Raw genomic sequence first — 27,672 nt, 5'->3', positions numbered from 1 at the left:
AGAAAGGTTTGAAGGTCAGTTTTCACGTGCTCGGTTCGTCCGAGAATCTGGATATGTGCCGTGAAATGGAAAAGCAGACGCCGTCGGACAACGATTGCTTGGGCGGGAAGCACTTTGGGTTGAATTCACGGACACTTGTGGTCATCAGATTTATTTGTTTTGTTCCAACATGAACGCCAGAAAACTGTCAAGTTGTGCGAACAACCTGTGGACTACGTTCAGTGCGTCTTCAAGCTCAAACGGCCGCCTGATCGTTCGAACTGTCGTCTGCTCTTTCAAACGTTTCTGCTTGTCGTCTGCTCTCTTAGACGACGCCGGCCGTAGATTAAATGTTGGCCCGGTACTTGCTATACGAAGTAAGTGCAGGCCTCAAAACACTTAAGTTTGAAGGTTGGTAAGTAGGCTCGATGTAAACAGTAAATACAAGGAGATGATCATTGTAACGAGTGACCATCACTGACTTGCTATGCCTAATTGACTTAGTCCGATTCTACTTGCGATTTTCAGTATCGACGTCGACTATCTCAGCTACGGTACAAGCTTTTGCAGCCCGAGCGGCGTCGCGACTGAAAATTGCGAGCGCAATCTCATCATGCGAATCAGGTTTTATCGTACATACTGCGGCGTCCACGCGGAATGAATCGCCACATGTCACATTATTCAGGCGAAGTTTCGCGGTGTAACGAGCCTCGGTAATTTCGCTAACACCGCTCAAGTAGTCAGAGATCGCCAGGAAGACGTAGAATCAACAATTCGAACGCGAAAAAGGGCAGGGGGACTCACACCGACGCCGACAACATCGCATTTCAATGGTTTGTTTATGGGCGACGGCGAGCTTTTTGCCCACACCCCCATCGCGCATGCGCGGCGCCGGTGGCGTCCGCTAGGGGCGCTCCGGTTTGTTTGTAAACATGAGTTGGTGTATAACCAATCTTTAAATACCTTAACGACATTAAGGTAAAGTTGAAGGTTTCATTAGATAAAATAAACTGGTGCACTCATGTGGCTCACCATAGGGTGAGCTTGCCAAATATTCACATCGACAAAACGATACTGTTAGTCTTCACCGACCATAAGCTGTCCGCAAGAGGCCAAACGGCTGCTAATCTTCCAGTGGAGTATCTGCCATGAAATAAGCGGGTAAAAACGACTAACCATTAAGGCACCTTTCGGTCATCCTTTTAACGAAAACAAAGCTATATCAGCTATCCTACTTCAATGATAAAAAAAAAGCTGTTCCTTTTTAGCAGCCATGTGGTACGTACACCGCTTACGTCTTCAACATGTAATCCTTATGAGCCTCTCGCTAGTGCGGAATGCCATCGGTTTCTTAGATCAGGTGTCTGAACTATTGATTATCTTCGTGCATCGCTGAGAAGTTTACAATCGATGCACGGCAGGGTGCTCTTCTACTCCTCGGTGATGCAATAACCAGGTAGCGCTTTGGTCTTCAGCGTCTGTATTCCGCGTCCGGTCGCGTTGATGCTGTAGTAGCCCATCTCCCCGTTGCCCCCAGTGCCAGATCCGCAATTCCCTTGCTGTACTGCGGTGATTCCACCGGCGCAAGGCGTTGACGTGAAGCGACAGTCCGTGTTTGTGATTGACGCTTGGAAGTAAAAGGATCCATGGGCATGGCCGCAGGAAAAGTCTGAAATGGAATACGCGTACAAACATTAAAACGATCGGAAAGCGTTTGTCAGATTACCGTTGGGTCCCGCACATGGGTTGACCTAATTTTGTAATACATCGCTAGACGGCATTTATTAGTTTCCCCCAAATAGTTACTAGAATTTTTTTTTTTTTTTTTAAGAATCGGGTATTTTCATTTAAAGTAATAAAGTGATCTCTCCTATGCGTACATTTCAACCAAACGCATCTGCAGAAAAAAAGAAAGAAAAACATTCAGATGGCAATTGTCATTATTATTGACAACTTATTAGCTATATTGTAAACCTTAAACACCACAGTAAAGAATGCGCCCCTCCCTGACGGTCACCAGGTTGTTTTGTCCCGGTCCTTCCTAGAAGTCGTAGGTCAGGGCCGGGCGATCGTGGACTGCCGCGCTGGATGGTTGCTTCGGTGCTTGTTGGTGGTGGCGGAGCCTCGAAGAAAGACGCTCAAAGTCGAGAGCAACGATTGATAAAAACAAATATATTGAAACGTCAACAGCAAACTTGGTTACAGGACTCTACTGTCCGCTCACGGCAGTAGAAATACCAAAAAAAAAAAAAAAAAAACCGCGCCTCGGCGCAAAGTGCCCACCGCGCACGGCGGGGCTCAAAGAAACTGCTCGTCGCTCGCGACAAAGGAGTTCTCGCTCAGCCTCCGTCGAGAACGGTCGTGCTCTTCGAGCTCTCCGTTCTCGCCGAGTTCCCTGCTCCGTAACGTGAGCCTCCAGACTAAACATCGAGAGGCCCACTCCCCGGCCGGCCGCCCAGCTGCATCTCCGGCACCGCGCTGCTTCTCCGAAGCTCCCGCCATGACTCCGCCCGTCGCTGAACCATGGACTACCGTGCGTTATTCTACAAAACCAACGAAAAGTCACCTCACCATCGTCATAAAGCTGACCGACGGGGTTTCCCTATCGGAACTCCAGTCTACCCACCTCACCGATGCCGTAACCGCCGCCGCCCACCTTACGCCATCGGAAGCGAAAGAGACGTATTTCAAAATCCGTGACGTGCAAAACGTCCTCATCGCCGACACCTACCGACCCTCGGCCCAGGAAAAGCTCCTGCAGACCACGAAACTCACCATTGCAAATCGCGACTACGCCGTTACCAGCTACCCCTCGGCCCCCACCAACTCCTGCAAGGGCGTCATCCACGGCGTCGCGTCTCTCACCGCCCCCGACGAGCTCATCGCCAACATCGAATCCAATGTCCCAGTACTCACCGCTCGCATGATGGGCAAGACCGAAACGGTACTCATCACCTTCGAAGGCACATACGTGCCCTATACTATATACTACCGCCGCCTCCAATTCCGGTGCCACCCACACAAGCCAAAATCTCAACAATGCCAAAACTGCCTCCAACTCGGCCACCGCGCGGAAGTCTGCCCCAAGAAAGGCAAGCTTACAGTATGCGACATCTGTTACCAGGAAAACATGACCTCGGACACCCTTCACAACTGCGTTCCTTACTGCGTCAATTGTAAAGAAGAGCACGCCTCCAAGGACCCGAACTGCCCCGCCAAAAAGCAAGCCGATGCGCAAGCCACTCTCGCTGCCTACAAACGGCGAGTACAGCAGCGTCCCAAGGCAACAACCATCCCCAACACACTGCGCACCCCTCCTCCACCACCAAGACCGAAGGGTGGGAAAGCCTTGACCACTCCCAACCCGCCCCACCAACCAGCACCTCCTTCCGACAAGGTGCCCACTACCAACTCCAGACAGGAGAATTATCACCTACCGCCCATCCCACGAGGCTCAACTCAGAAACATCGCAGGACCCGGAGTCTCAGCCGCAACAACAAGGTGAGAGAGCCACTCCGTTCCACATTACACCCGACACACGCATCCCGACCCAAATCCATACCCCAAGCCATTACTGCATCCGACACGTACAAACAAGCGCTTCTCGCTGCCAAGCGCACACCAACCACCCCAAACACAGTACAAGCGATAAACGTAGCACCAGAAAATCAACACATGGACACTTTACCTCCCCCCTCTCAACCCGTCACTCCCCAGGTCTCCATCGAACTCAAGCAAATCATGCTCGTTCTGAAAAACATTCAGGAGCGCCTGGCCGCTCTCGAGCAGGATGTAGCAGAACTGAAAGCACAGGGCCCTCAGCACCCAAAACGAAAAGCAGACGACCCCTACAACCCTGAAAGCAAAATCCCCCGTCAAAATATCGACACCTCATCAACTGATGACGAAACCAATATCTAAACAATCTATACACATCCTACAATGGAACTGCCGCAGCCTACAACGTAAACGAGCCAGTCTCACCCAATACCTCAACACGCTAGATCGCAAACCTGACGTCATCCTTCTTCAGGACACGCAGGGCACTCACAACCTTCCACAATACACACCCTACACCCAACCCAGCATCACTCAAACCGACCGCAGGCAAAACACATATACCCCCCCACTCGTCACGACATACATCTCTAAGGAACACCCGTCAATACAACTCAACACAACAGACATCAACACCGCTCACCAAGAGCACGTCATCATCACCCTTCAACCCCGCAACTGCCCCAATCCCATCACAATCGTCAACGCGTACTGGCGACCGGGCCGCAAGGTCGCAAATCCCACTCCCTGGGTCACGAAACTCGTGGCAAACAACTCAGACCACGACATCCTCTTAGTCGGAGACTTCAACAGCCCCAATGTGTCCTGGGGTTACCCAAACACTCAACACAATGGGCGCCTCCTCGCACAAGCAACCGCCCAAGCGTCGATGACACTGGCCAACGACACTACACAACCCACCCGCACCGGTAACAGTGTAGAGCGCGATACCAATCCCGACCTGGCCTTCCATCACGGCCCATCCGTTGCTGAATGGTCCGCATCTGACGAGCAGCTAGGCAGCGATCATCGCCTCATCCACCTCACACTGATCACCAACGTCAAACAGAAAGTACGTCGCAATACTGCTCGCATCACAAACTGGGATCACTTTCGCTACCATACCTCCAACAACCCCCCACCGACGGACGCTGATCCCAGAGCCTGGGCCAACCATCTCCTCCAGGAACAGAACGAATGCACCAAAGAAGCCCAAACCACAACCGCTAACCCGTACATTGACAACCATCTTCTCAACCTCTGGAAAACTAGGCGCAAATTGGTGAAAAAATGGAAGAAAACCAAGCACTCCAAACACCTAAAACACAAAATTCACAACATCACCAAAGAAGCCGAAACCTACGCAGAGCAACTCACCACCGAAAACTGGCTCCAACTCTGCGACTCCCTCAACGGCCAACTCGGCACCAAAAAAACGTGGCGCATCCTACGCACACTCCTCACACCCTCTCAACCTCGCGACCCCCTCACACGCATTATGCTCGCCAGCAAAATTACCTCGCACGCGACCTCGAGCAGCAACTCCGCGACACCTTCTTTCCACCACCAACCGACACATCACACACACCAGAACCTCCAACTCCTCCCCTCGACCCATGCGACATGGACGCCCCCTTCCCACTCAACGAACTAAAGCGGGCTCTTGACTCTCTCAAACGAAACACATCACCTGGCGAAGATCAAATCACATATCAACTTCTCCGCAATCTCGACGACACACAACTCCAACAACTCCTAAACTACTTCAATAGTGTTTGGCAAACTGGCGACATACCAGCAGAATGGAAACACGCCATCATCACCATGATCCCCAAACCAAACAAAACCTCCGAAGTCAAGAACCTACGACCCATTTCTCTCACCTCGTGCACCGGCAAACTTCTTGAGAAGCTTGTTCTCACACGCCTCGAATGGCATCTCGAGCACGTGAAAGCCCTACCCTTTACACTCATTGGCTACCGCAAGAATATCTCCACACAAGACTGTCTCCTTCGGCTATACAATGACCTCCTCCAAGACAAAAGTACCACACAACTCCGCTCACTCCTAAGCCTGGACATCTACAAAGCCTTTGATAACGTCTCACATGACTCCATACTCAGTACCCTCAGAGAAACGCAGTGCGGCCCTCGAATGTATAACTACATCCGCAACTTTCTATCGAACCGCACGGCCGCCTTTAAAATTCCTGGACACATCTCCACACCTTTTCCGTTACACCAAGGAGTACCACAAGGCTCCATCCTCTCTCCCACCCTTTTCAATCTTGCCATGAGCAAACTTCCCGCACAACTCGACACCATCCCCCACCTCAAATTCTCCATTTACGCCGATGACGTTACCTTATGGACCAACACTGGCTCCCCCGGCCAGCAGGAAGAGACACTGCAACACGCTTGCGACACTGTCGCACGCTATGCCATTAGTATAGGTCTGGCCTGTTCTCCATCCAAATCGGAACTCCTCGTCATCTCCAACCGCAAAAACAATCCCGACAGGCAGCTGATCACCGTACACCTCGACGGCACTCCCATACCCCAACGCCCGCACATCAAGCTCTTAGGCCTCACCATCCAAAACAACGGTGCAAGCGATATCACCGTCTCCACCCTCTCCAAACAAATAAATCAAATCACACACATCCTCGGCCGCGTTTCCCGGCGCCACAGAGGCCTCAAAGAGAGCGACATGAGACAAGTCATCGAAGCTCTCATCTACTCTCTCGTACTCTACCATATCCCCTACACCCCACTCACTGCCCGTCAACTCAAACACCTCCAGACACAGCTCCGCAAACCCACCCGCCTTGCTCTCGGCGTGCCACAGTACGCTCCCCTAGAGCACTTACAACAGATGGACCCCTTCAACACACTCGAGGAGCGAGTCGACTTGCACCGACTGGGTCAACAGCAACGCCTCACCACGTCTCTGCAGGGTCGCTACATTCTCAATTCTCTCGGTTACGACACCCTGCACCTCCCTCCCATCGAAACAACCACACCTCCCTGGGATACCATACCCCAAATCACCGCACTCCCCATACCCAAACATATGAATCCCGACAGCAACCCGGAACGCCGCAAGCACAGAGCCAAACTCATATCCCAAAAACTCGCCACACTTCAGGCACAGCAGCACCTCATCTACTACACAGACGCCAGCTACGACCGTGGCACCAAACTCGGCCGCACCGCAATTCACTGTCCCCAGACCAACACAACGCTTAGGCAAACATACACCGAAGCGCCTTCGGCAGACCTCCTGGAGACTCAGGCGCTATGCTCCGCCATTCTCCATGCCATCACCAACCCCCACGAGGGACACACCTCCATCACTGTCCTGACAGATTCCCAAAAAGCAGTTCGCACATTTCAGTACAACCAACTCCCCAACTACATGTCGCGTGAGCTTCGAGCCGCCCTCAACACCACCCCCACCCTTCGCTTCTACATCTACTCGATCCCTGGCCACGCTTTAATCCCAGGAAATGAACGAGCACATTCACTTTCCCGAGTCACTTCCACTCCGGGACCTGCGATTGACTGGCCTACGTCCTATGACCCCCAACTCCAGCGCAATGAATACCATCAACAGCGCTCTGACACACTCCGACAACTCCGCGAATCCAGACTCGCCCTCGTACCACCGCCTCCCACACTCTCTTGACAACAGGCCAGCACTATACGCCGAGCACAGACCCACACGCTATCCTCCCCACACTATACTCATCTCTTCCAAGGCGCTCAGGGCACAGCTAAGTGTCCCTTCTGCACTGGCTACCCAAACAACACGCACACCTACTGGCAATGCCTCCACGCACAACCATCCATCCGCTCTACACTTTCCAAGCTCCCTCCCGGGCTTCGGCCCACGACATGGAAAGAGTGGCTCTCTCCCACAAATCATCAAAACGTGCCCGCCATCTTCGACGCCCTTCTTCACCACATCACAACCATCGAAGAGAAGCTGAGGGCATCGAAAGACGCCACCAATCCCTCATGATCCACCTATCCTCACCCTTCTGAATGGCGTCCTCCTGGACACCACTTTGACACCCTGAACTGAGGGTCAATAAAGATGTTTTCTCTCTCTCTCTCTCTCTCGCGACAAAGCTACGCGGACCGGCGGACCGCGGGAGATAACTTGCTCCGCGCACGGGCTTGTTCAAACTCAATGTTTCCTCGCCAGCGCGGACGAGAAAACTCCCCGCTGACACAGGGCCTGTCCAATCAGGACGATTATACAATTCTATTGGCCCCAGTGCCAGCGGGTCCTTCACCAATCACAGAAAGACCACAGAACTCGTTATTTTCCTTTTCTAAGAAGAGAAACAATGCTAAACCCTTAGGGGAACTCTTCAATCGGGGCGATACTTTACCGCTTTACGGGGAAAACACCCCCCACTTCGCTGCGTCAAAACAAATTGGCGCCGTGACCTTCGAACTTAGCGAGTAAAGCGTAATAGAGTCCAAGTGGACCCAGACCGGCGCCCCTCATCGCTAAAACCTCATTGTAGCAGTCTCCCGACTGGACAAGCCGTCACTGGGAACGCGCCGTGACGACAAAGCCGGGGAGGATGCCACTACCTCGCGGCGACAGGCAAGAATGTCTGTCTCCTTCCCGGGCCAAAGATTAAAAAGGGCTCAAGCCGCTCATCCCCCTATGCTCGGGGCGAGCCGTCGGGGTGCCCCCATCCGAACGGTTGAAGGTCGATTCACTCAGTTTCCAGGAAACGACAAAATTCTCAAGCGATCCCTACAACCACTATAGAATTATTATATTTTTTTATAAGGGGCATTCGAGAACTTATGGAACCCCAGCTCGTACGGTTCCTTAGGTCAACATTTTGGTTTTTGTCTGTGAATTTAGGGCCTTAAAAAGCCCGAAGAAACCAAGATAGCGCCAAACTTGAGCTTTTTTTGGCCAGAATCTGGGTACCTTGACCGTAATTCACTAAACAAGTGCCAGAATTAGGCTTCACTGCTGATAGTTTGATTATGGTCTGGCATCTTTGTTACTAAATCGCCAAGCGAGCGCCAAATTCTTAGGCTTTACTTCTATAGTTCGGTTTTCGAGCGCAACTCTTAGGCGCCCATTCCGGCTTCAGCGGCGTCGCCGTCGACGTCGGCATAATCACGCGCGTTGCATTATGGGACGTTTCTCCGCTATAATTAGCGGAAGAAATTTTCCGCTAAATTTAGGGGGGAAGTTTTCCGCTAACTTTAGCGGGTTAAGTTCCCCGCAAAATTTATCGGGAAAATCGACGTCACGTGACCTTGACACCAATTAAGGTTCCCCGCTAAATTTAGCGGGCAAAATGACGTCACGACTTTGCGTCACGTCACCCATGAACACATGCAGCGGCATGAGGAGAGGAGGAGGAAAGGAGGAGAAGGGAAGGAAGAGGGGGCGGGAGCAAAGGAGGGGAGGAGGCTATGAGGAGGAGGAAAGGAGGAGAGGAGGCTGCGAGGAGAACGAGGGGCATACCCTCCCCTCCTCTTCCTCAAGAGCTGCGCTCCAGTTTCGCATTACAGAGATTAGGAAACGTCTTTCATTTTCTATCTGGCAATTTTGGGCATAAATTGCCAAACAGGTGTTAGATCTAGGCTTCACCGTTGGTTCTTTGACCCTTACGTGGCATATTTGGCTCAAGTCTGGCACTTCGGCTATTATGTGGCGAGTCGAAGAAAAGCCATAGAACCGCTAAAAAGAAAGTACTCTGACACTAACACCTTGGGGTAAAACCATATTTGGCTCGAGTTAGGTCCCTAGGATTGTCACGCTTCGTTCACCTGGCGTACTACCTTGAAGAGTAGCAATTATTTAGAAGCTCGGTCTTTCAGAGTTAGGCATAGACGTTTTTCGCCTATACATAACTTTCAGTCAAGTGGGTTTCATATCTGGTATGCGGGACGAAAACAAAAATATAAGACATTTCAGCCTGGAGTGTGCGAGTACATATAAATGAGGCAAAACAAGAACGTGTGACAATCACTCATTTCTTGTGAACACCTTACAGCTGCGTCGAGACATAAAAACGATGTTTTAGCTCCTACCAAAGGTGATGCCGTTCAAGATGGCTGCACCCTTGTGAAAAGGGTGTATATGCATACTGCGATTGTGGATGTTCTGATAGCTTTCCCTTTACTCTCCGAATAGGCAACCTTTTCTCGTACTCGTAGTCTGTTCTCTTATCAGCACCGGAGCATATGGAGTTTAACGCGAATACTGGTATTTGCAATAATAATTCTCGCCCGTGTTTGCCTGTGTTTATAGACAGCGCTCACTTACTGGGCAAAACACAGCCTGGCTGCCTCTTGGCGTTGTTGGGGTAGAAGTCAACATGTCCGATTGGTTGAAACATGCCGATCTCTCTGATGGGGAACATATCACCTCCGGTGGTGTGAATGGCGTCCACAAACTTTGCGTCCTTGTACGATACGAAAACCCCGGTGTCTTCGAACAAAGGTGCCGCGGGCTCATTGGCTGCCAAAGAAAAGATAGCACAAAATTTAAATCAGATTTCACATCTCAAAACGAGCTCAGATATATTACGATACAATAGCTACATTTGTCACTACTGAACATGCCTGATGTTGCAGCAATATTATTGTTGGCATGAAGCCACGGCTAAAGGGGGCTAAGGGGGGAAACACTTTTGGATTAAAAAAGAAACTATAACTAAGTTTGCAAAAGAAATATTGAAACGAACATCCCCTGTTTAGTATATCTGACTGTTTATATAAAATGTATACAATAAAATAACAAAATAAACGGCATATTTATAGTTCAAGAGGACCACAATGCATAATGCGACTTTTAAAAACTGCCCTCGTGGTGTAAGGGCGATCATACTGCAAGGCACTCTAGATTGCAGTGTTACAGCAAATTCAACTCTAACTGTTGACGAGTGTTGTTTTCATCACACAGCTTAGGCGGAGAGACAATATAAAGCAGCACTGGTTCCATCAGTAAATATGTTATCGTCATCAACGTGTATTCCGTAAATGAAATACAGAAGCTGTCAAAAACCACTTCCACCAGCGCACAACAGTATAGGATGAGGAGCTGGAAAAGAGAACGCTAATATGGCCCGTGTAATTTCGAAAAGGTTGTAGTTTTTTAACATTGTTTTTTTTTTTTTTCTCAGGGTTCGTCTCGCTGCAACCGGAGCACTATAATTCCCAACTAACCGAAGCAATAGAAACGTGATGATGCCAATGACATTTTCCAGTCAGATCTGCGACCGGACCAACGTTTTGCGGCTGACTGGCTCTTAGCAATATCGAAGGGCACGGTGAATGTTAAAATTACATGGACACGTATTTGAAACTCCTGAAAGGGCGAGCAGTTTTTCGCTGCGCAGGAAACATAACATGCTTCTCAGCAATTGACACTAATGATTAAATGAACGCGGGGTCCGGGAGCCATAAGTGATAAGTAGGACATTTTTTGAGAGTTCAAGACGTCACACAATAATCTGTCGCAGGTTAGGCAGAGCAGCACAAGCCCGTCCCACGAGGCTCTCTCCTCGCCATGATTGGTATTTTCCTTTTCCCCACTTCTCTCCGCTTCAGAGTTAGCTCTGCTAAGGTGGACAGAGTGAAAATCTTAGTGGGTCGAGCTTGTCCTGCTTTTCTTAACCTGCAACAGACTATAGGCAATAACATCAGATGCGATTGGCACGTTCCATAATATACATGCAAAAAAAATGGCCTTTTAAAGTTTTCTTTTTATTAGAGCAAATAATATACGTCTTATGCGACACTTCTGTTTCTTCTTTCTATTTTAAAACAAACTGACCATTATGGACCGCAACAGCTTGTTGAGCGTAAATTGTATGTGTAACAGCAATAATAGCAATAGCTTTGTTCACCATGTAAGCATGGTGGGAGGTGAGGGAAAAAGCTGTGCAAGCAGCTTGACTGCTTGTGGTTGTACGGTTGTAAAAAAAAATAACACGACAAATTATATAATACAAGGTATTACTGTACTCTCCTCTAAAAAATATAAAAACCATCAAAGTAATAAGCGGCAGGACACTTCTTTACTATGATGAAATAATTTCGAACCAAAACAGGGTAGCACAGAAATCAAATTAAAAGGCATGTTTAGGCGATTTCGTACATTGTCCGAGTTTCATTGACCTCTTTGGTACAATGGCAAGCTTAAATTGGCTTAATCTTTTTATTGTTTATGTCTAATTATGCCTATACGTAAACGGCCATTAATAAACCTTGACTTTCGTACACTGTTTTTGAATGCAAATAGTAACTTAGCGTCGCAATATATCATCAAGATTGCTTAGGGGATGGTAAAAAAAAAACACGTCACAAAACCCTAAAGTTGTACAGATGTTCATTTTTTTTTAGGATCTGTGTAAGCTGTAATGAATTGTTGATATTTATTTATTAAATCGTAGCATTCACAACCAAACGCCGACTGACCTGAAATTCTTCCTATGATCTGCCCAGTGCATTTCTTCAAGTGCTTTGCAAAAAACCCAAGGGCTTGAGCTCCTAAACTGTCGCCAATGACATGTATATCCAAAGCATTCACTGTGTCCGGGAAAACGCTCATGAGGTTCTGTACGAGCACAGACATCTGTCTCCCCACAAGGGCAGTGTCTCCAGCCGATTGAAAGTAGTTTATCTTAAAAGAGCCGCCATTCCAGTTAACAAGAATCACATTCACGTCTTCCTGAAACGGTACAAATTACAGACAACAAACTTTATCCCAAAAGGCGACTTCTGCGAATGAAAAAAAAAAAAAAAAACATGGTGTAAACCATCCTTACTTGATAAAGAAATACGAGCTACGCCGAACATTAACTCCCCTATACTCAATATGAACCACAAGAGGCGTTTTTATACACCATAACAATGTTACGAATCTGCAGCCTAGCGTTCTGTCTTCATAGCCCATGACAATCGCATAACCGTCGCTTTGTAAAGCGAGTAAAGCACGCGCCATACGCACGAACGCTAAAAACGACACCGGACAGAAGCCTTTTTTTTTTTTTTTGAATTGGCTATTCACCGGACATGTGAGCGCTCAAGAAAGTTAACAGATATATAAGGTGCGTCGATGAGGTCTCATCGCGAGATAAACTAATCTTCTTGACGTCAAGGTGTGGCTTTGGCGCTTCACGGGCATTTAAAGCACTTTAAACCTCATTTGCAAAAAAAAAAAGAAAACGAGGTAGGACAAGCATATGGCTTTCCGGTCCGCCACCAAGGGCGTGCCATTGTAGTAAGTAAACACTTGACTGTACCCTCGCATGAACCTCCGGTGTTTGAAGAAACTTTACGGGTGAGCTCAGGTGAATCTGTAGCTGTATCAAAATTTTCTATAAATCTACCGGCACCTTTAGCTGCTTATGTGCCAAAGCTACTAGCGTAAAGAAAAACAAACAAACAAAAAAACACGAGTTGTTTCTGTGGTGCTTCACATGATTTTATGAAAGTGATATTCGGCTGAAGAAATTGAGACGGACCTCGTTTTCTTACTCCCACAAATTGAATATTACGTGAGGAGGTATTTGCCATTTGAGTGCAAGACATCGACTGATGTGCCCAGCAGAACTCGTGTGCAATCATCGTGACAACGACATTGCATGGTGTTTATTGTCGCGCTAACTCGACTACGTAGCCTTTTTGTTCTGTATCAAATATAAGTACGCTTGGAGAAGGCTTATATGAATAATGAGATTTCGTAAAACTTGTAGGCAGAGAGCGGCATGTCACGTTAAAACGCACAGCGAGCGCTGAATATGCAGCGTGCACGTCGCAGCTTCTACTCTCTTGTTTGCCATTGTACTCGCGCGACGTTTTCGCGTTTACCGATGGTAGTTCGGAAAGTTAAAAAAAAATTGGGTTGTGTGTGTGTTTATACAGCCTAGAACTTGGTCTGCCTCACAGGGGCGACGAGTCTCCCAGCTGTAGATGAGAAATTTAGCCAGTGCGGTACAGCCGCTAGCCTGGGGTCTTTAACGTGCATCACGCAGTAGTGATACACGACCGCACGCCGGTACGATGCTCATCCAGATCGAAACGGGCAGGGGTGGGGCTCGAACCCAGGATCTTCATAAGAATGCTGCGACCCTATTGAAAAATCTTGTTTGTATGAAAGATTTCTGTGTCCAATCACACGTATGAATCATACCATATATGCAGGGTATTTTTTTTTTTGTTCTTTTTTTTAGCTGCACCAAATTTAAAAAAAAGCGGAACGTAAGGTAGTGTAATTTGAGCTGTGGGGAAGTGTTAATGGCCATGGCGGCCTCTAGGAAAACAGGTGAAATTAGGTAATTAGTTAGCTAATTAACAAAACTGTTTTAACTAACTTTTTAATTTTTCACTTGAGGACACATAATGTATTTAGAGGATTGAAGCTCGGCCTCAATATCGTCGAGCCCTGCTATCAAAGTTTGGTTAAAAAATTTGTGGTAGGTGCTACGCGGTCAAGAAATGTCACTTTGGTACACGGCGTCAAACCGAAACTAAGCGAGGAAGAGCGCCGGTAAAGTAATCGCTCCGCCCTTCCGGCCGCCGTGGATCGTCTTTATCGCAGCCAGCTTCGCCTAAGCACGTGGAGCCGGCCGCGATAATTGCATGCCGGCAAGGGCGGAGCGATAACTTTACCGGCGCTCTTTCCTGTTTGTTTCGGTTTGACGCCATTTACAAAAGTGACATTTCTCGACCCCGTAGCGCCTACAAGAAATTTTTTTATCCAAACTTGACGACACGTTCCTTTTTTTTTTTAAATTTGGTGCAGCTAAAAAAGTCAACACCCTGTAAGAGAAAGTTGTGAGAAGTTTTTTTATGGTTCTTATATATCTCGTATGATTCATATGTGTATATTGGACACAAGAAATTTCTCATAAAAATGGCTTTTTCACTATTGGAGTTGAAAAGTAAAAAAGGTAGGAAAAACAAAATAGCCTAGACTTAGGCAGACCGCTACAACAACATATTCGAAAAGACATGTTAGTGTCACAGTGCGGTACGACGTGTGTGTTGATCAACCTGCTGCGCATGCGCGAATCCGTAAGGGGAGCACTTGTTTCTTTGTAAATAAGATTTGAACTGCTCGAGGTCGTATGTTCTTGTTTCAAGAGGGAAAAAAAATACACGATAAACCGCTAAAGTCTATTTGAACGTTTTAATGTGTTGCATTTGCTTAGTCGGCTTGACCAAAACAAACGCCGTTTCCTTTCCAACTGTTTCATTTTGATCCTCGGCTGCTGATTGGACGTGACGTCAAAGAGTTTGTTCTGGGCGAGCGTTGTCAACCAATAAGAAATATTTGATTATGTTTTCGCTGATCCTCGGCCGGGCGCCATATTGAGAGAACTTGATATAGCCTACAGATGTGGGGCGAGAAGGGTATCACCACATCATATATGCTTTACGAGTGATACGTACCTCACCGGTGGATGCCAACTTGTTTCAACGAAAAAAACGATCCAGGCTTTTTTTTAAAGAAGAAAAAAAAAAAACGCAATTGTGAACTTTCGATCACTCTGCCGCGGTGCCTCATTGCTAGCAAACAACCTACAAAGTTCGAGACATTGTTCGAATGTAAGCATCAAATTTCCTAAACATGAATGCACGCCCACCTTTTCCAGCAGCGCTTTTATCGCCGGCAGACGTATGAAGGCTGGGTCCATCCAACCAGGAACCCAAAATTTAAGGGGTTTTCTTTCTTTAAATTGAACCAAAGCCTCGTTCACCGATCCAGGCTTGTAATCTAGAAGAACCGCATCTTGGGTGTTGCTTCGGGAGTATAGTTCAAACTGCGTGTTCACTGACTCCGGGCTGCTCGGGAAGGACACGGGCACAGTCAGTCCGTCGGTGGCCGAAAAACACCCGAGGTCATCGTAACACACCCGATCGCCACTGGTGTCGACAATCTGAAAGTACCAAAACATCCTAGTGTATTATCCAAAAAATTTACTTGGTGACAGCGATAGACGGCAAGTATGCTAATGGCAAAGTTCGTCTGGAGAAGAAGAAACCAGCGGGTAGCTGCAAAGAAATTAAGATAACAGTAACTTTAGCCCTTTTCCGGTACTATTGCGACAAAGGTAGCGGAAACAAAAGACGTACTGTTCGTTGGTTCACGGTGATGTTGCATTTAGAACTTGGCACGTAATTTCTGCCTCGACGGCTGACATCATCGTGAGTAGTGTCTTTGAAAGAAAGCCCTGCCGAAGCTAATGCTCCGGCGGGAGAGGAACGCGAAGCTCGCGTCTCTCGGAGTTTGTGAGCTCAAGGTTTCACTCTGCTAATGATTCGGGACTCCCCGTTCCCTCTGACGCACATGCTTGTTCTCTTCCCTCTCGCGTCCTGCACAACCGCCCACCACACGTGCCAGCACGCTCTTTCGACACTTCTTTTTTTAGACAAATAGAGAGTTGTAGTAGACCGTACGCCGCGGAGAGCAGACCTAGCGGGCACGTACTCGATCCATGCTTCGAGGGGGCGGCACGAGCTTCCGCTAGCAAAGCGTAGCTCTAGAATACGGTCTACAGGAGTCTCTAAAGACACGTTTACGCAGTACCGCGTCCGTATACGTTTGACTACATGGGAGAGTTTTAGAATAGGGGGCCTCAAAGCTCGGGGGCCCCAAAGAAATGGGAGCTAACCACTGCGCATGCGCAGAACCCAAACTTCGTTTGGGGTTTTGGGTTGGCCCTCACGCCCAACGTAGAATTCGAGAAATAGCGTGGGGCCCCCAATTGGCTTGGGGCCGTGGATCCGTCGGCAAACACGGCGGCGCCCTTTCCGCTTGTTTCGGAGCAAATTCGTGATGGTCGCTGCACTATTGGCTAAAATCATTGCCAATGAATGGTGCAACCGGCTTTCGCTTTGCTTTATCTTGCTCAAGGCACACATAATGAGCGGTGGGCTCACCCCATTTCAAAGATCGTACCTGATTCTGGCCGTTCCTAAGCCTAAAGGGACGCGGTAAACGTTGACCTGACAACGTATTGCTGTACTCCGTGGCTGAGAGTGGATTTCGTACGTGGCACGATATTTGCCGCTTGAAAACAAGTATTTCGAGGCTTCAAAGTTGCTCTAGCTCAGATCTAGATAGAGCAGCTGCTCGCAGAGTATGCTCGCTCGCGTTCATCTCAGTCTCGACCAGAGGTCACGGTGTAGGAAGGCCACCGTGACCAGGGTGTAAGATAGGCAGGTGGAGAAACGGCCCATAGAAGCCTACCGCAGCGCCGTGATCGGGTTGCGTACTCGTCTGCTTGCGGGTACCCCAGATTTGCGACAGGTGGCGCTGCGGCGAGAGGAAAAAAATTGGAACCGGATTTGCTTGGAAATTTATGGGAGAGTGCGCAAAATAAACCGAGAGCACGAAAGTTCTCTATTGAAAATCTACGAGAAACCATCTCCGACAGTTTAACTAGTCGCCACCGGTCGCCCACCTGGAGTGAGAGTTCGCGGTGCTCCACATAGATGGCCCCGCAGAAAACGAGAAAACCGAGGGGTATACAAACCGGTCGCTCATTTGGCTCTCGCTTCCCCACCTGTCTATCTTACACCCTGGTCTCGACATAGTTGAAGGCTTAAGTCTTCGGCGACAGAGGTCAAAGCGCACACGAACGACCAAAAAATCCGAGAACAAGCGTCAAATTTGAGTGCTACGGATTGGATTGTTTTTTTCTGAATACATCCATCAACATTTATACTGCTTTTAGATTTATTTATTTTTAGCCAGCTTGATTGGGATTTACCTTAACCATTATTTGTAAACAAAACGTACTTGCGAAACGCATATGTTTTACGTTTTTTTTTTTTTTTTTTAAATATCTTTCTTTTTTGAATATTGCGCTCATTAGCCGCATTGGCGCTGCAAGTAAGAAACGTTAGCGCGCTGCGCTGCGTTGCGAACGCCAACCTTGTTCCGTTCGGGTCTCCCAATTACTTAGGGGAACCCAAAAGTTGGGGCTCCCTAGTCTAAAACTCTCTATTATAAAGACTTACGTAGAGTTGAGGCTGGTTCACACAAAGTTCACACAGTCCCGTTTTCTTAAGTTACGTTACATTACGAAAGCTTACGTCTACTTACGCCACAGTTACCGGAAAATATGTTCTTCATATAAAGCATGGATACCAGTCTCAAGGAGGTAGACCGGCGAGCGACATTTGAGACACGAATGTTTCGCTGACTTATTCGTAAAATGAGGAAACGTAAGAAAACGTTGCTCTGTGAACTTAAGTAACTGGATCTTTAGAAAGATAGCACCAAGCTCCCAGAATGGTCTCATTTTTGGTTCATGAAATGAGCAATTTTTACACCCTGGCTGTTAAGGGCAAGTTTCCCCCGTTTCGCGTGTCCGTGGTGAATAAATCTCGACACAATACTGGATAGCTATTGCCATGTATGAGGGACTGCGGTTACCAGACAACCGGACTGCCGGCCGTGTGGTCGCCGCCGTTGCTCATAGATGGCGGCAACCTTTCCAGCCTTTCCACTCCGGCAGTCCGGCTTGCCGACTTGCGGCCGGCCTTTATTTTCTTCTTCGTCCTCGTCTGTTTTTCGCGCCGTTTCCTGCGCTCTCATCAGTTGCCGTTTGCACTCACAATGGGTCGGACGCGTGCACTTTTTTCGGAGGAAGAAGAGGGGGGGGGGGGGGGGGGGGGCCGAAGGGAGGGTTGACGTGTGCGCAGCAGCGCGTAAAGGTTCCGAAACCGCCGCGAAGCTACTATCGCCTCAAGTTCTACTGCGACGAGCGCTTAATTCCCACCATAGTGCAGTTCCGCTGCTCTTTCTTCTTCGCGAGTGTGGAAAGGCTGAAAGTTTTTCCTTGACCTTTCCATCCTTGGTGAGCCGATTTAAATTCGCTGGTGATTGGTAGCTTTGTAGCCTTTGTAGAGACGTTATAGAGCGTACATATTCGTATCGCCACTACATGCGGCGTGGAACCGGTAATCGCTATGGGTGAAAGCTGTATAACGCATTCTGGCGTTATAAGGTATGTCTCAAGATATTTTTGTCGTTCGTTATATCATGGTGCCTGGAACGCGTCTTCGACTGGTGCGTCTACGTCATATCTTCCGCCCATACATCAAAAATGAGGTCCCGAGGAGGCAACAAATGACGTCAGAAAAGCCCGCGTATCACATTAGAGAGCCATGATTGTAGAGAGGCTCCAACTCAAACCGTAGGGGAGAAGCTTTTGCAATTTAGTGGCGGACGCCTCCCGCTATTCCTGCTGCCTCCTGCGCGGAGGTTGGTCGCAAGTGCGCACGTGCTGCGTTGTCGGGTGGCAAGTAGGAAAGCGGGCGAAAAAAGCTGAGACGCTTGCAGATGACCAATGTGTTCATCACCTCCTTGCAGCTCGTATTGCAAACGCTAACCTTAAACCACGTGACTCCGAACGAGAAGTTGGAAGCTCTGTAATCCACGTTGTTGGACGTCGCGATCCTGGCGGTTGGTGCTAGGAGTCCCAGCTAAAAGCGCGAGCCAACGCGAGTGGCGCTGTCATCGCCACATTCCAACTCCTGCCTGTCGAAGCTCCCGGCGACAGCCAAAGCTGGTGAGCGACCAGTGCAGCCGAACAGGCGTCTGCCACACCCACCACTGCTGCTGTAACACCGCCAGAATCGCTGCGACTGATAACAGGACACTTTTATAACGCCATCAGGAGGAAACCGAGCTACCACTCCCTAGGATGCGCTGAAGCCAACGTTACTTACCGCCGAATTCAGAAACCTCACTCAAACTACACTCAAACTGAAGGGCCCCTCCACTTCCTCGAGGAAGGCGCGAGGGCCGGCGCTGGCCAATCGCGATGACGGATCCGCCGTCAAGATTGGCCAGCACCGGCCCTCGCGCCTTCCTCAAGGAAGTGAAGGGGCCCTTCAGTTTGAGTGTAGTTTGAGTGAGGTTTCTGAATTCGGCGGTTAAACACTTAATTGGGGAAACTCACCCTTTAAACCCGGACCGCTCGCGTGCACCGAGATCAAACTAAATACGATAGCAGCGCCCACCTTTAGCGACTAGCCAAAATATGAAAGTTCATTTATATTGCTACTGCGAAATGGCGCTGCGAGATGTCACCACCGGTCCATTGCGCGACTCGACCTGAAACGGTATGTGCAGACGTGCAGTTCCCGGCGTGGCCGCTGCGGGAGAAATGGTGGCGTTGCGATCGCCGTTAGTTCGGTTCCTGAGTACGGATAGAAGCCATATTTCCAAAGCAGGCTCTATGGCAGTTTCCTAACTGAGTTGTTCTAGTAGCTTTGACTAAAGCACACTAGTCGGAGACGCCTTCCAGGAACCACTGTTATTCGTCGTGTTCGATTCATATAAAACACAGGACCAAAGCGACATAAAAAAAAAAAGAGAAAACACGGAAAAGCTTAAGAATGGAAGGCGCCTGAACGGTTTCTGACCGATCGTTGGCCGTCTTTTAGACTCTTTTTATACGCAATCTCGATTTGAAATGAATGAGACGTTTCCAACCTTCGGAAGAATCTTGTCCCAAATGTCTCCGGGGAGGAGCGTTCTTAGGGCTCCGGAGATGGCGGCGGCAAGGCGGGCGGCTTTTCCTTCGGGAGTTTCTCCAGAACCACACATAACTCCCGGGCCCTGTGAAGGCGCAAAATCGTGGGATTAACCGCACTCACTACAAATAGGTAATCTCACCCTCAATTTTATCAGTTAGTGTGGTTGGAAGGTGTGCGATTTCCGTGCATGCTCATTCCACCATTGACTGTTCCATCGTAATCAATGTAAAAATGGCTATACTCGCGTTTCAGCGTAACTTGAGAAAGGGTGAAGGCTACCGCCCCCGTGAACAAATCAGAGGTACGTAGTGAAGCGCGTGACAGCTTTCAAAAGGGAAAGAGCACGCCGACGGCACGTTCCCCGGGTCTCCTGTTCCGACGCTATGACTGGCTGGCTGGGGCTAGAGTCTAGCTGGGGCCGTAGCGCTTGTCATTTGCCAAGTTGGGCTAAAACAAATTTTTCGCGTGTTGCGCGACTAAAAAACATTAGTTTGGTCGGCCTACCACGATTAGTTAAGCGTTAACTCCGACGTCTTTAAATGGGTTAATTCTGCTTCCATCGACGGAAATAAGAGTAATGCCAGACTGATAACTATGTCGGCGTTGGTTTAAAAATGCGATGGATCTGAGCTTCCACCCTAGTTGTTACACACTTCACCGAGTTTGTCGTTCGTAACTGATGTACCTGGCGTCATGGGCGCTGACTACGATTCTCATCGTCAGCGCCCATGACGCGAGCTTATCCAAAATCGCCGAGAAGACTGCGACTTTCCTTTAACGTCAACACTGCCGTCACTGATATGATGCGAACGGCAGATGTCTCTTTCGAACGTCTGGCCTCTACACCATGTAGATTAACGCTTTTAAGGCAATATTAGTTCCTCTCGCCAGGTATACTTCGATCACAGATGACTGGTAGCTCCTGACTCTGATCTCCGTCATAGACATGACGGCGTGTTGGTTATAATGCGTTTGTTTAATCAGAAGTCTAAGGTACTGCTCAGCACAAAACCAAGCGGAGTCCGGCTCCCAAGTTCGTCTCTTCACCTCTCTCTCTTCCCCTTTTCCCGTCGGTTAAAAACACTCCTCAAAAATCCTCGCTGCCCCTCCTTTTCCTCGGTGCTGTTCTTTAGTTCGTGCATCACACACTGCAGGTCAGTCCCACCATACTCTCTCCTGGACATGAAGTTCGCAGTTGCACGTAGCAGATGTCACGGAGTACCCAACACGTAGCCCAAGGCGCCGCTGCATCCTGTTGCCATGGAAGTCACCTTCGTCGTCCAAGGGCGCTCGACGAGCCAGAGTCAACACACATACGAAGCACAAATATGCGTCGGCAAAAGACGGGCTCGAGCTTCCGCGTAGTTGTCGATTCATTCCGACTTCGCGGCGGCCAGGCTGAAGTGTCGGTAAAGCAGAACCGACGACCTTCTTCAGACGGGACGCCTGAACACGCTTAGTGAGAAGTGCAGCCGACAGATGGCGTACACCGCGACGAGAGAGAGCCGACCGATTCGGGTTTTTTTGCGGGATTATCTGCTATTGTAGCCCGAATCGGACTGCGCCATACCTCGGCAAACCTCACTCATGAGGACCCTCATTCACCCTCATCTTCACAGGTGAGGTGAAGGTGAGTGAGTTTCTGAACCCCGAAAATTCATGAGAGTGAGGGTGATGAGGACCGTGAGGGCCATGAGGGCTGTGAGGACCGTGAGTGCGTGAGGGCCGTGCGGGCGGTCAGTGCGTGAGGGGTGTGAGGGCCATGAGTGCGTGAGGGCCGTGAGGGCTGTGAGAGTGGTCAGTGCGTGAGGGGTGTGAGGGCCATAAGTGCGTGAGGGCCGTGAGGGCAGTGAGTGCGTGAGGGGTGCGAGGGCCATAAGTATACGTAAGGGCTGTGAGGACCGTGAGGGCGGATAGCGCGTGAGGGGCATGAGGGGTGTGAGGACCATGAGCGCATAAGGGCCGTGAGAGCTGTGAGGACCGTGAGGGCCGTGAGAGCTGTGAGGGCCGTGAGGGCAGTGAGTGCGTGAGGCAGGGCTGCCAACACGGAAAGTCAGAATTTCCCTCAAGGACGCCTGAAATTTTCCTTTTTCTACCAAAATTTACTTTGCTTGCCCAAATAATTATAAAGTACTAAATATTCATTGTGTCCTGCATCACTTCCATTTTTACGGTGAGCTAGATGTCTTATGTAGCCTTTACGCCTCACGTACGTTTTCGCAAAAAGAAGTTTATCGGGCCAAAAGAGTGGTCAAAGCAAATCTGACGAGGGAAAGTGTTACTGGGAGACTCAGACTGACGAATGAAACCCTATCCTCGCCTTAGATGTTGTGCACGTCATCTGAACATGGTACTATGCTAATAGGCTCTTTAGAGATTTTTATAATAGTCAGTCCAAAACAAAAGCTCTAACACAAGCTAGAGTTCCCAAACTCGAACTCATGGAACACGACACATAGTAAGCACAATTTCGAGCACGGCACTTCACGAAATAATACTAGTCATGGTAAGTCTGTATCTTGGACATGGTGTCTGTATATCCAGACATCGCGGTATTTCTTATTTTGCTCAAGCTTTCTTTTCCAAAAAGGCAGTGTGGTACTCTTAGAAGTTTCGAATTGACTGGTCCCTTCCGCACAGTTTTCACGGCGACGATGAAAACTGATTTTGCCGAAAAATATCGTTCGAGTGCTCCCCAGTTTTGCCAGGTAGTCGCACAACAAACTGCCAAATGAACGAAGGGAATAACCCAAATGTACCCAAAGCCATTGAAATTCGATGTTACCTCGAAAGAAAATCATAATTGACCTATAAAATTCCAGATATGCACGGTGCCCAAAATTTTTCTCAAGCTAGCAAGATTTCTCTTTTTCCCACATAGACCTGAATATTACCTTAATCTGGAAAATTTCCCTCGGGTTGACAGGTCTGGCCGTAAGGGTCATGAGTGCGTGAGGGCCATGAGGGTTGTGAGGACTGTGTGTGCGTGAGGGCCGTGAGGGGTGTGAGGGCCATGAGTGCGTGAAGGCCGTGAGAGCTGTGAGGACCGTGAGGGCGGGGAGTGCGTGAGGGGTGTGAGGGCCATGAGTCCGTGAGGGCAGTGAGGGCTGTGAGGACCGTGATCGCGTGAGGGCGGTGAGTGCGTGAGGGGTGTGAGGGTCATGAGTGCGTGAGGGCTGTGAGGACCATGAGCGCATGAGGGCGGTGAGTGCGTGAGGGGTGTAAGGGCCATGAGTGCGTGAAGTCCGTGAAAGCTGTGAGGGTCGTGAGGGCGGTGAGTGCGTGAGGGGTGTGAGGGCCATGAGTGCGTGAGGGCAGTGAGGGCTGTGAGGACCGTGAGCGCTTAATGACAGTGAGTGCGTGAAGGGTGTGTGGACCATGAGTGCGTGAGGGCCGTGAGGGCCATGAGGGAGGTGAGCGCATGTAGGGCGTGAGGGGTGTGAGGGGCGTGAGGGCCACGAGTACATGAGGGCCGTGAGGGCGGTGAGTGCGTGAGCGGTGTGAGGGCCAGGAGTGCGCGAGGGCAATGAGGGCTGTGAGGACCATGAGTGCCTGAGGGCGGTGAGTGCGTGAGGGGTGTGAGGGCCATGAGTGCGTGAGGGGCGTGAGGGCCGTGAGGGTAAGTAAAGGGCTGAACGTGAGTGTGACTGTGAGGATGAGGGAGAGTAATGGGCTGAGGGTGAGTGTAGCTGTAAATGGGAGGGTGGGTGAGAGGCTAAGATGAGTGGCTGTGAGGGTGAGAGTGAGTGAAGGCGACCTAAAATACCGACCTCTGGCCTGCGCTCGCTTGACGAGGCGTACGCCATCTGTCGGCAACACTTCTAAATACGCGTGCATCATCTGCGAAGTTGGAGTGTTGATTGGCCAAAACAGGTATTCGTTTTTTGTTGCTTCTTTTTTCTAAAGAACAAGGTACGCGTATTCGTTTATTTTTTCACTGCAACTTCCACAACCTGCTTGCGCCTCTTTAGTAATTCGCAGCGCGATACGTTTAGAAATCAAACTTTGAGGACCGTCTAAATTGCCCCAAAAGTGTTAGTCTACATGCTGTAGGTCCTATTAAAATATCAGTAACCAAATCACTATGATATGCTGATTAGCTCTTGCTGAGAGTTGTTGGAATAGCTCTCACGTACGATCAGATCTGAGGAAAGGTGAAAACTAGGAGTAATATATATACTCATGTATAATAACTGTCGTGATCTCCTATAGGGACATCGGTCTGGTGGTCAGATTATGACGCAGTTAAGTCAGATCAGGTTGTTATTTTGCTCAGAAAATAATTAGGTTGGATTTTTGTTTCATTAGTAAATTGTGTACTTCAAAGCGTTATTTTGGTTTGTGCATAATACACTCATTCACCTGAAAAATACCACATTAATGAACGCAAAGCGCAATTTTGACTGAAATTATATTAAAAAAATCCAAAGTTATCAGCCGCAGTGCATGCACGTCCTGATCGTGTAACGCACGAGGATCACATTTTGGTTTGAAATATAAGGCCGGTGTAAATCAGAAGTTTTTTGTTGACCGTGTTAGGGTTGAATAACAAAGGTAATTTAATAAATCACACAGAATCCTTGTAAATCAATACTTTACTGAAATTTAAGCGTAAGCTCTCCAGCTGCCTGTAGATGCTTCTACCATTCGCAACGCAAGTTTAAAACTGTGCTTATTTTGTTTCATGCACTAGTAAAATGGGAGCACCGCATGAACATTTTCTTCTCTCCAAAATATTTACTAAGCCTCTGCGGAAATATTCGTGTATGTACCAGAAATTCTGGTTTTGTTTTATTTGCCATGCACTTAGAAGTTTCTTTCCTCGTAAATAATCTTGTTTATTTGACGTTCTTGCCGTTTGAAAAATTTTTTTCACCGAATAAGAGCTCAAGGTTTTTTTTTTTTTTTTTTAATTCATTATTGAAACGTTTGAAAACTATCTTACGAATAAAACAAACATACCACTGGAAGACATCCGTCACAATTGTCCGCTTGAACGGTTTTTGCACCAGCGTAGAAAACAGTTGCTCCCAATAGAAGCACGGCTGTGGTGATAGGAAAAGAATTGCACAAGCTTGACCATGCTGACAAAGATCGGGATCATCACACAATGTCTTGCAAATGAGCTGGGCGCGTGATGTGTTCACAGTCATGTGACGTCGTGGTATCACATGAAGTTCCAGGTCACGTGACCTCATGACGTCGCGCGACGTCATCGAGTCACGAGACGTCTCATACCTCCCTGACGTCGTGGTGCCCTGTGGCGTCATCGTGCCGCTTAACCGTCACAGGGCACGGGACCTGATTACTTCACTTGACGTCATAGTATCACATGCCACCTCACGTGACGTTACTTGCCACCATGACGTGACAGAGACACGGGACCTCAGGAAGTCCCGTCTCTCTGCATAACGCTGGAACGTAACGCTTAGAAGAATGGATAGTTGGGCGAGTTGGTGGGAATTCATTGTGGGAAACAGCGCGAAACAGTCGAGGACGTAAAAGAAACACACGGGACGAGCGCTGATAATTAACTAAAATATTTTAACAGAAAAACTTACGAAAACGACCATTCATCTTTGGTAGTACGATTCTCCACCCGCGTATCACAAGACAATTTATAACAGCGTGATGGTACGTCATAAACGCGTTGAAAAGCGGTATGACGCTAGTCTGAAACCCCAAAGCGCCACCTCACTATCCAGGAGTCACTATCCAGGAGTGCCAGAGACGGTTGGCTGATACAGGAGGCTACCGTCTTTTTTTATTTGGTACGCCTCTATTGTCTCTCTTTAGTTCGTTGCAACTCAAGAAGGTAGGGCGAGGGTAAGACGGGCCGGGGAGGAGGAAGCAGACGCAGTGTTGTACACGTTCCTCAAAAAAAAAAGAACGAAAGCTCCTTCCTCGTTCCTTCTGATTTTTGGAACGCGTTCCCGTTACAAGTTCTATATGTGAAAAAGGAACTCGTTCCCGTTACAGTTAAAGAAATGGAACGTATCGTTACATATACGTTACATTTGTATTTTGCTGATTACCATATTTAATTAGATTAATCAATTTTTTTTATCAATATCATCAAACGGGAACATACAAATTTATGTGTCGTGATGGAACGGCACCAAGAAAATAAAACAAGCGGAATCAAGGTTTGATATATTCAAGTTTAAAAATCTCAGCTTTTAACCATATTTATATTTGTGGTAAGCAATTCAGACGAGCCAAATGTACTGTTACTCCACATTGCTGGAGCGTTTTACAACAACCTCACACGTTTCAATCTAACAAAGTCCCCTGTTCCAACTTCACAACAGTTTAACAGCCATTGCTCCTCGATGTTGCGGTCCGCAAGACGAACAAGTGAAGGAGAGGATAGGGCTTTTGGAAGGTTAGTCTTGAAAACTACAAGTAAGTCTTTGTGAAGGTGGGGTTCGTTGTTCAGTTTGAAGGTGGGGGACAAGGGGAGAAGGAATAAAGGTTAATTTTTATGTATCTTTTAAGTGACCAATGTTCGGGATACAAGGGTGCGTTCGATGTCTTGGTAGTCTGTGATATTGTTATAACTGTAGGTCTCTCTATGGAAGTTCAAAAATGGCTTTAGTAGGCCTTAGATTTCTGGGAGTATGAGGATTAGTGGAAAGGGGGCGGGGGGGGGGGGGGGCGTAGAAAGGAGCAGAGTTTGAAACGTCCCTCTTTCTGTCTCTTTACCTGCGTCTATACGTTTTGCTTTTGTACCTCAGTCAAAAAAAAAAAAAATCACTGTCCACCAGCTCTCCTGCACCCGACTGTTACCAGGCGAGGACCACACGAAATAAACCCTAAGATAACGAACCAAAAAGTTAACAAGTTAAAAACAATATGTCCGTAAAGATATAGTTCTTATACTTTTAAAATTTCCCTCTTAGAGATGAAATAAAAAATTGCCCCACTGAACGAAAGAAAGGAACGCCGTTACTCTTTCCGTTCCAGTAAAAATGTAACGAGTTCCCGTTCCAGTTCCACCTATGTAAAATGAAACGGTGGCGTTCCTTCGTTCCTCCTAAAAGGAACGCGTTTCAGGAACGCTGTTCCTTGGAACGCCGTTCCGTACAACACTGTGCTTAGCCACAAAGAGTACTTCCAACACGAGGTTCTTCTGTTTCTTGACACCTGCGGCCAATTTTTGGAGGTCAAGTCCATTGAGTAGCTTTGCAGCTTGTGACTTAGCCTTTTGAGAGTTTTTAGAGACTCTGTTGAAAGTTTTTTTCTGTACCGCCATGCTCGTTTTTTCTAAGAACATGCATTCTGGCAGAATGAAAAAGAACACCTCCTTACCTGACACCTGCGCACGCAGCTCATTGGAAGCCAGATATTCTATCACAAGTCCCAGCGCTCGGCTTATCATAGGTCTACCTTCAGACCTTGCCAGAACGTCCACGCACTCCACGATGCATCTCTGTTTTCCTTCCTCCGGTACCTGTCGTGACACAGAGCTTAATAATCCCAGTTTTTCAAGTCGGTTGAGGACTGGCTCGAAGCAGAACTTCGGGACCTTTTGATGCAAGTGCGCCCCACGTTACCAACCAAAAAGAAAACCAGCGCCAGTTA

General features: G+C 48.3%; 1 protein-coding gene across 1 annotated transcript; it reads right to left on the bottom strand.

The window, feature by feature from the left end:
- Positions 1 to 1,409: 1,409 nt before the first annotated feature.
- LOC115333102 (pancreatic triacylglycerol lipase-like) lies at positions 1,410 to 27,343 on the bottom strand. The gene is made up of 6 exons (XM_040207164.2): positions 27,176 to 27,343; positions 20,045 to 20,170; positions 15,180 to 15,473; positions 12,007 to 12,259; positions 9,851 to 10,045; positions 1,410 to 1,648 (listed from the first exon to the last, which is right to left on the bottom strand). Exons 1-6 carry the CDS (start codon positions 27,341 to 27,343, stop codon positions 1,410 to 1,412), a joined length of 1,275 nt encoding a protein of 424 aa, XP_040063098.2.
- Between the last annotated feature and the right edge of the window lie 329 nt (positions 27,344 to 27,672).

Source organism: Ixodes scapularis, unplaced genomic scaffold, assembly GCF_016920785.2.
Source record: "Ixodes scapularis isolate PalLabHiFi unplaced genomic scaffold, ASM1692078v2 PGA_scaffold3__209_contigs__length_174095766, whole genome shotgun sequence".
NCBI classification, from domain to species: Eukaryota; Metazoa; Arthropoda; class Arachnida; order Ixodida; family Ixodidae; genus Ixodes; species Ixodes scapularis.
The sequence above is the reverse complement of the archived record's forward strand: the minus strand, read 5'-3'. Positions and strand labels throughout refer to the sequence as shown.

Coding starts and splice junctions, on each gene's coding strand:
- LOC115333102 (XM_040207164.2), bottom strand. CDS start 27,343: ATGGCGGTACAGAAAAAAACTTTCAACAGAGTCTCTAAAAACTCTCAA. Junction 12,260..15,179: donor TAAAAGCGCTGCTGGAAAAG/GTGGGCGTGCAT, acceptor GTACCGTTTCAG/GAAGACGTGAATGTGATTCT. Junction 10,046..12,006: donor GATCATAGGAAGAATTTCAG/GTCAGTCGGCGT, acceptor TTTCTTTGGCAG/CCAATGAGCCCGCGGCACCT.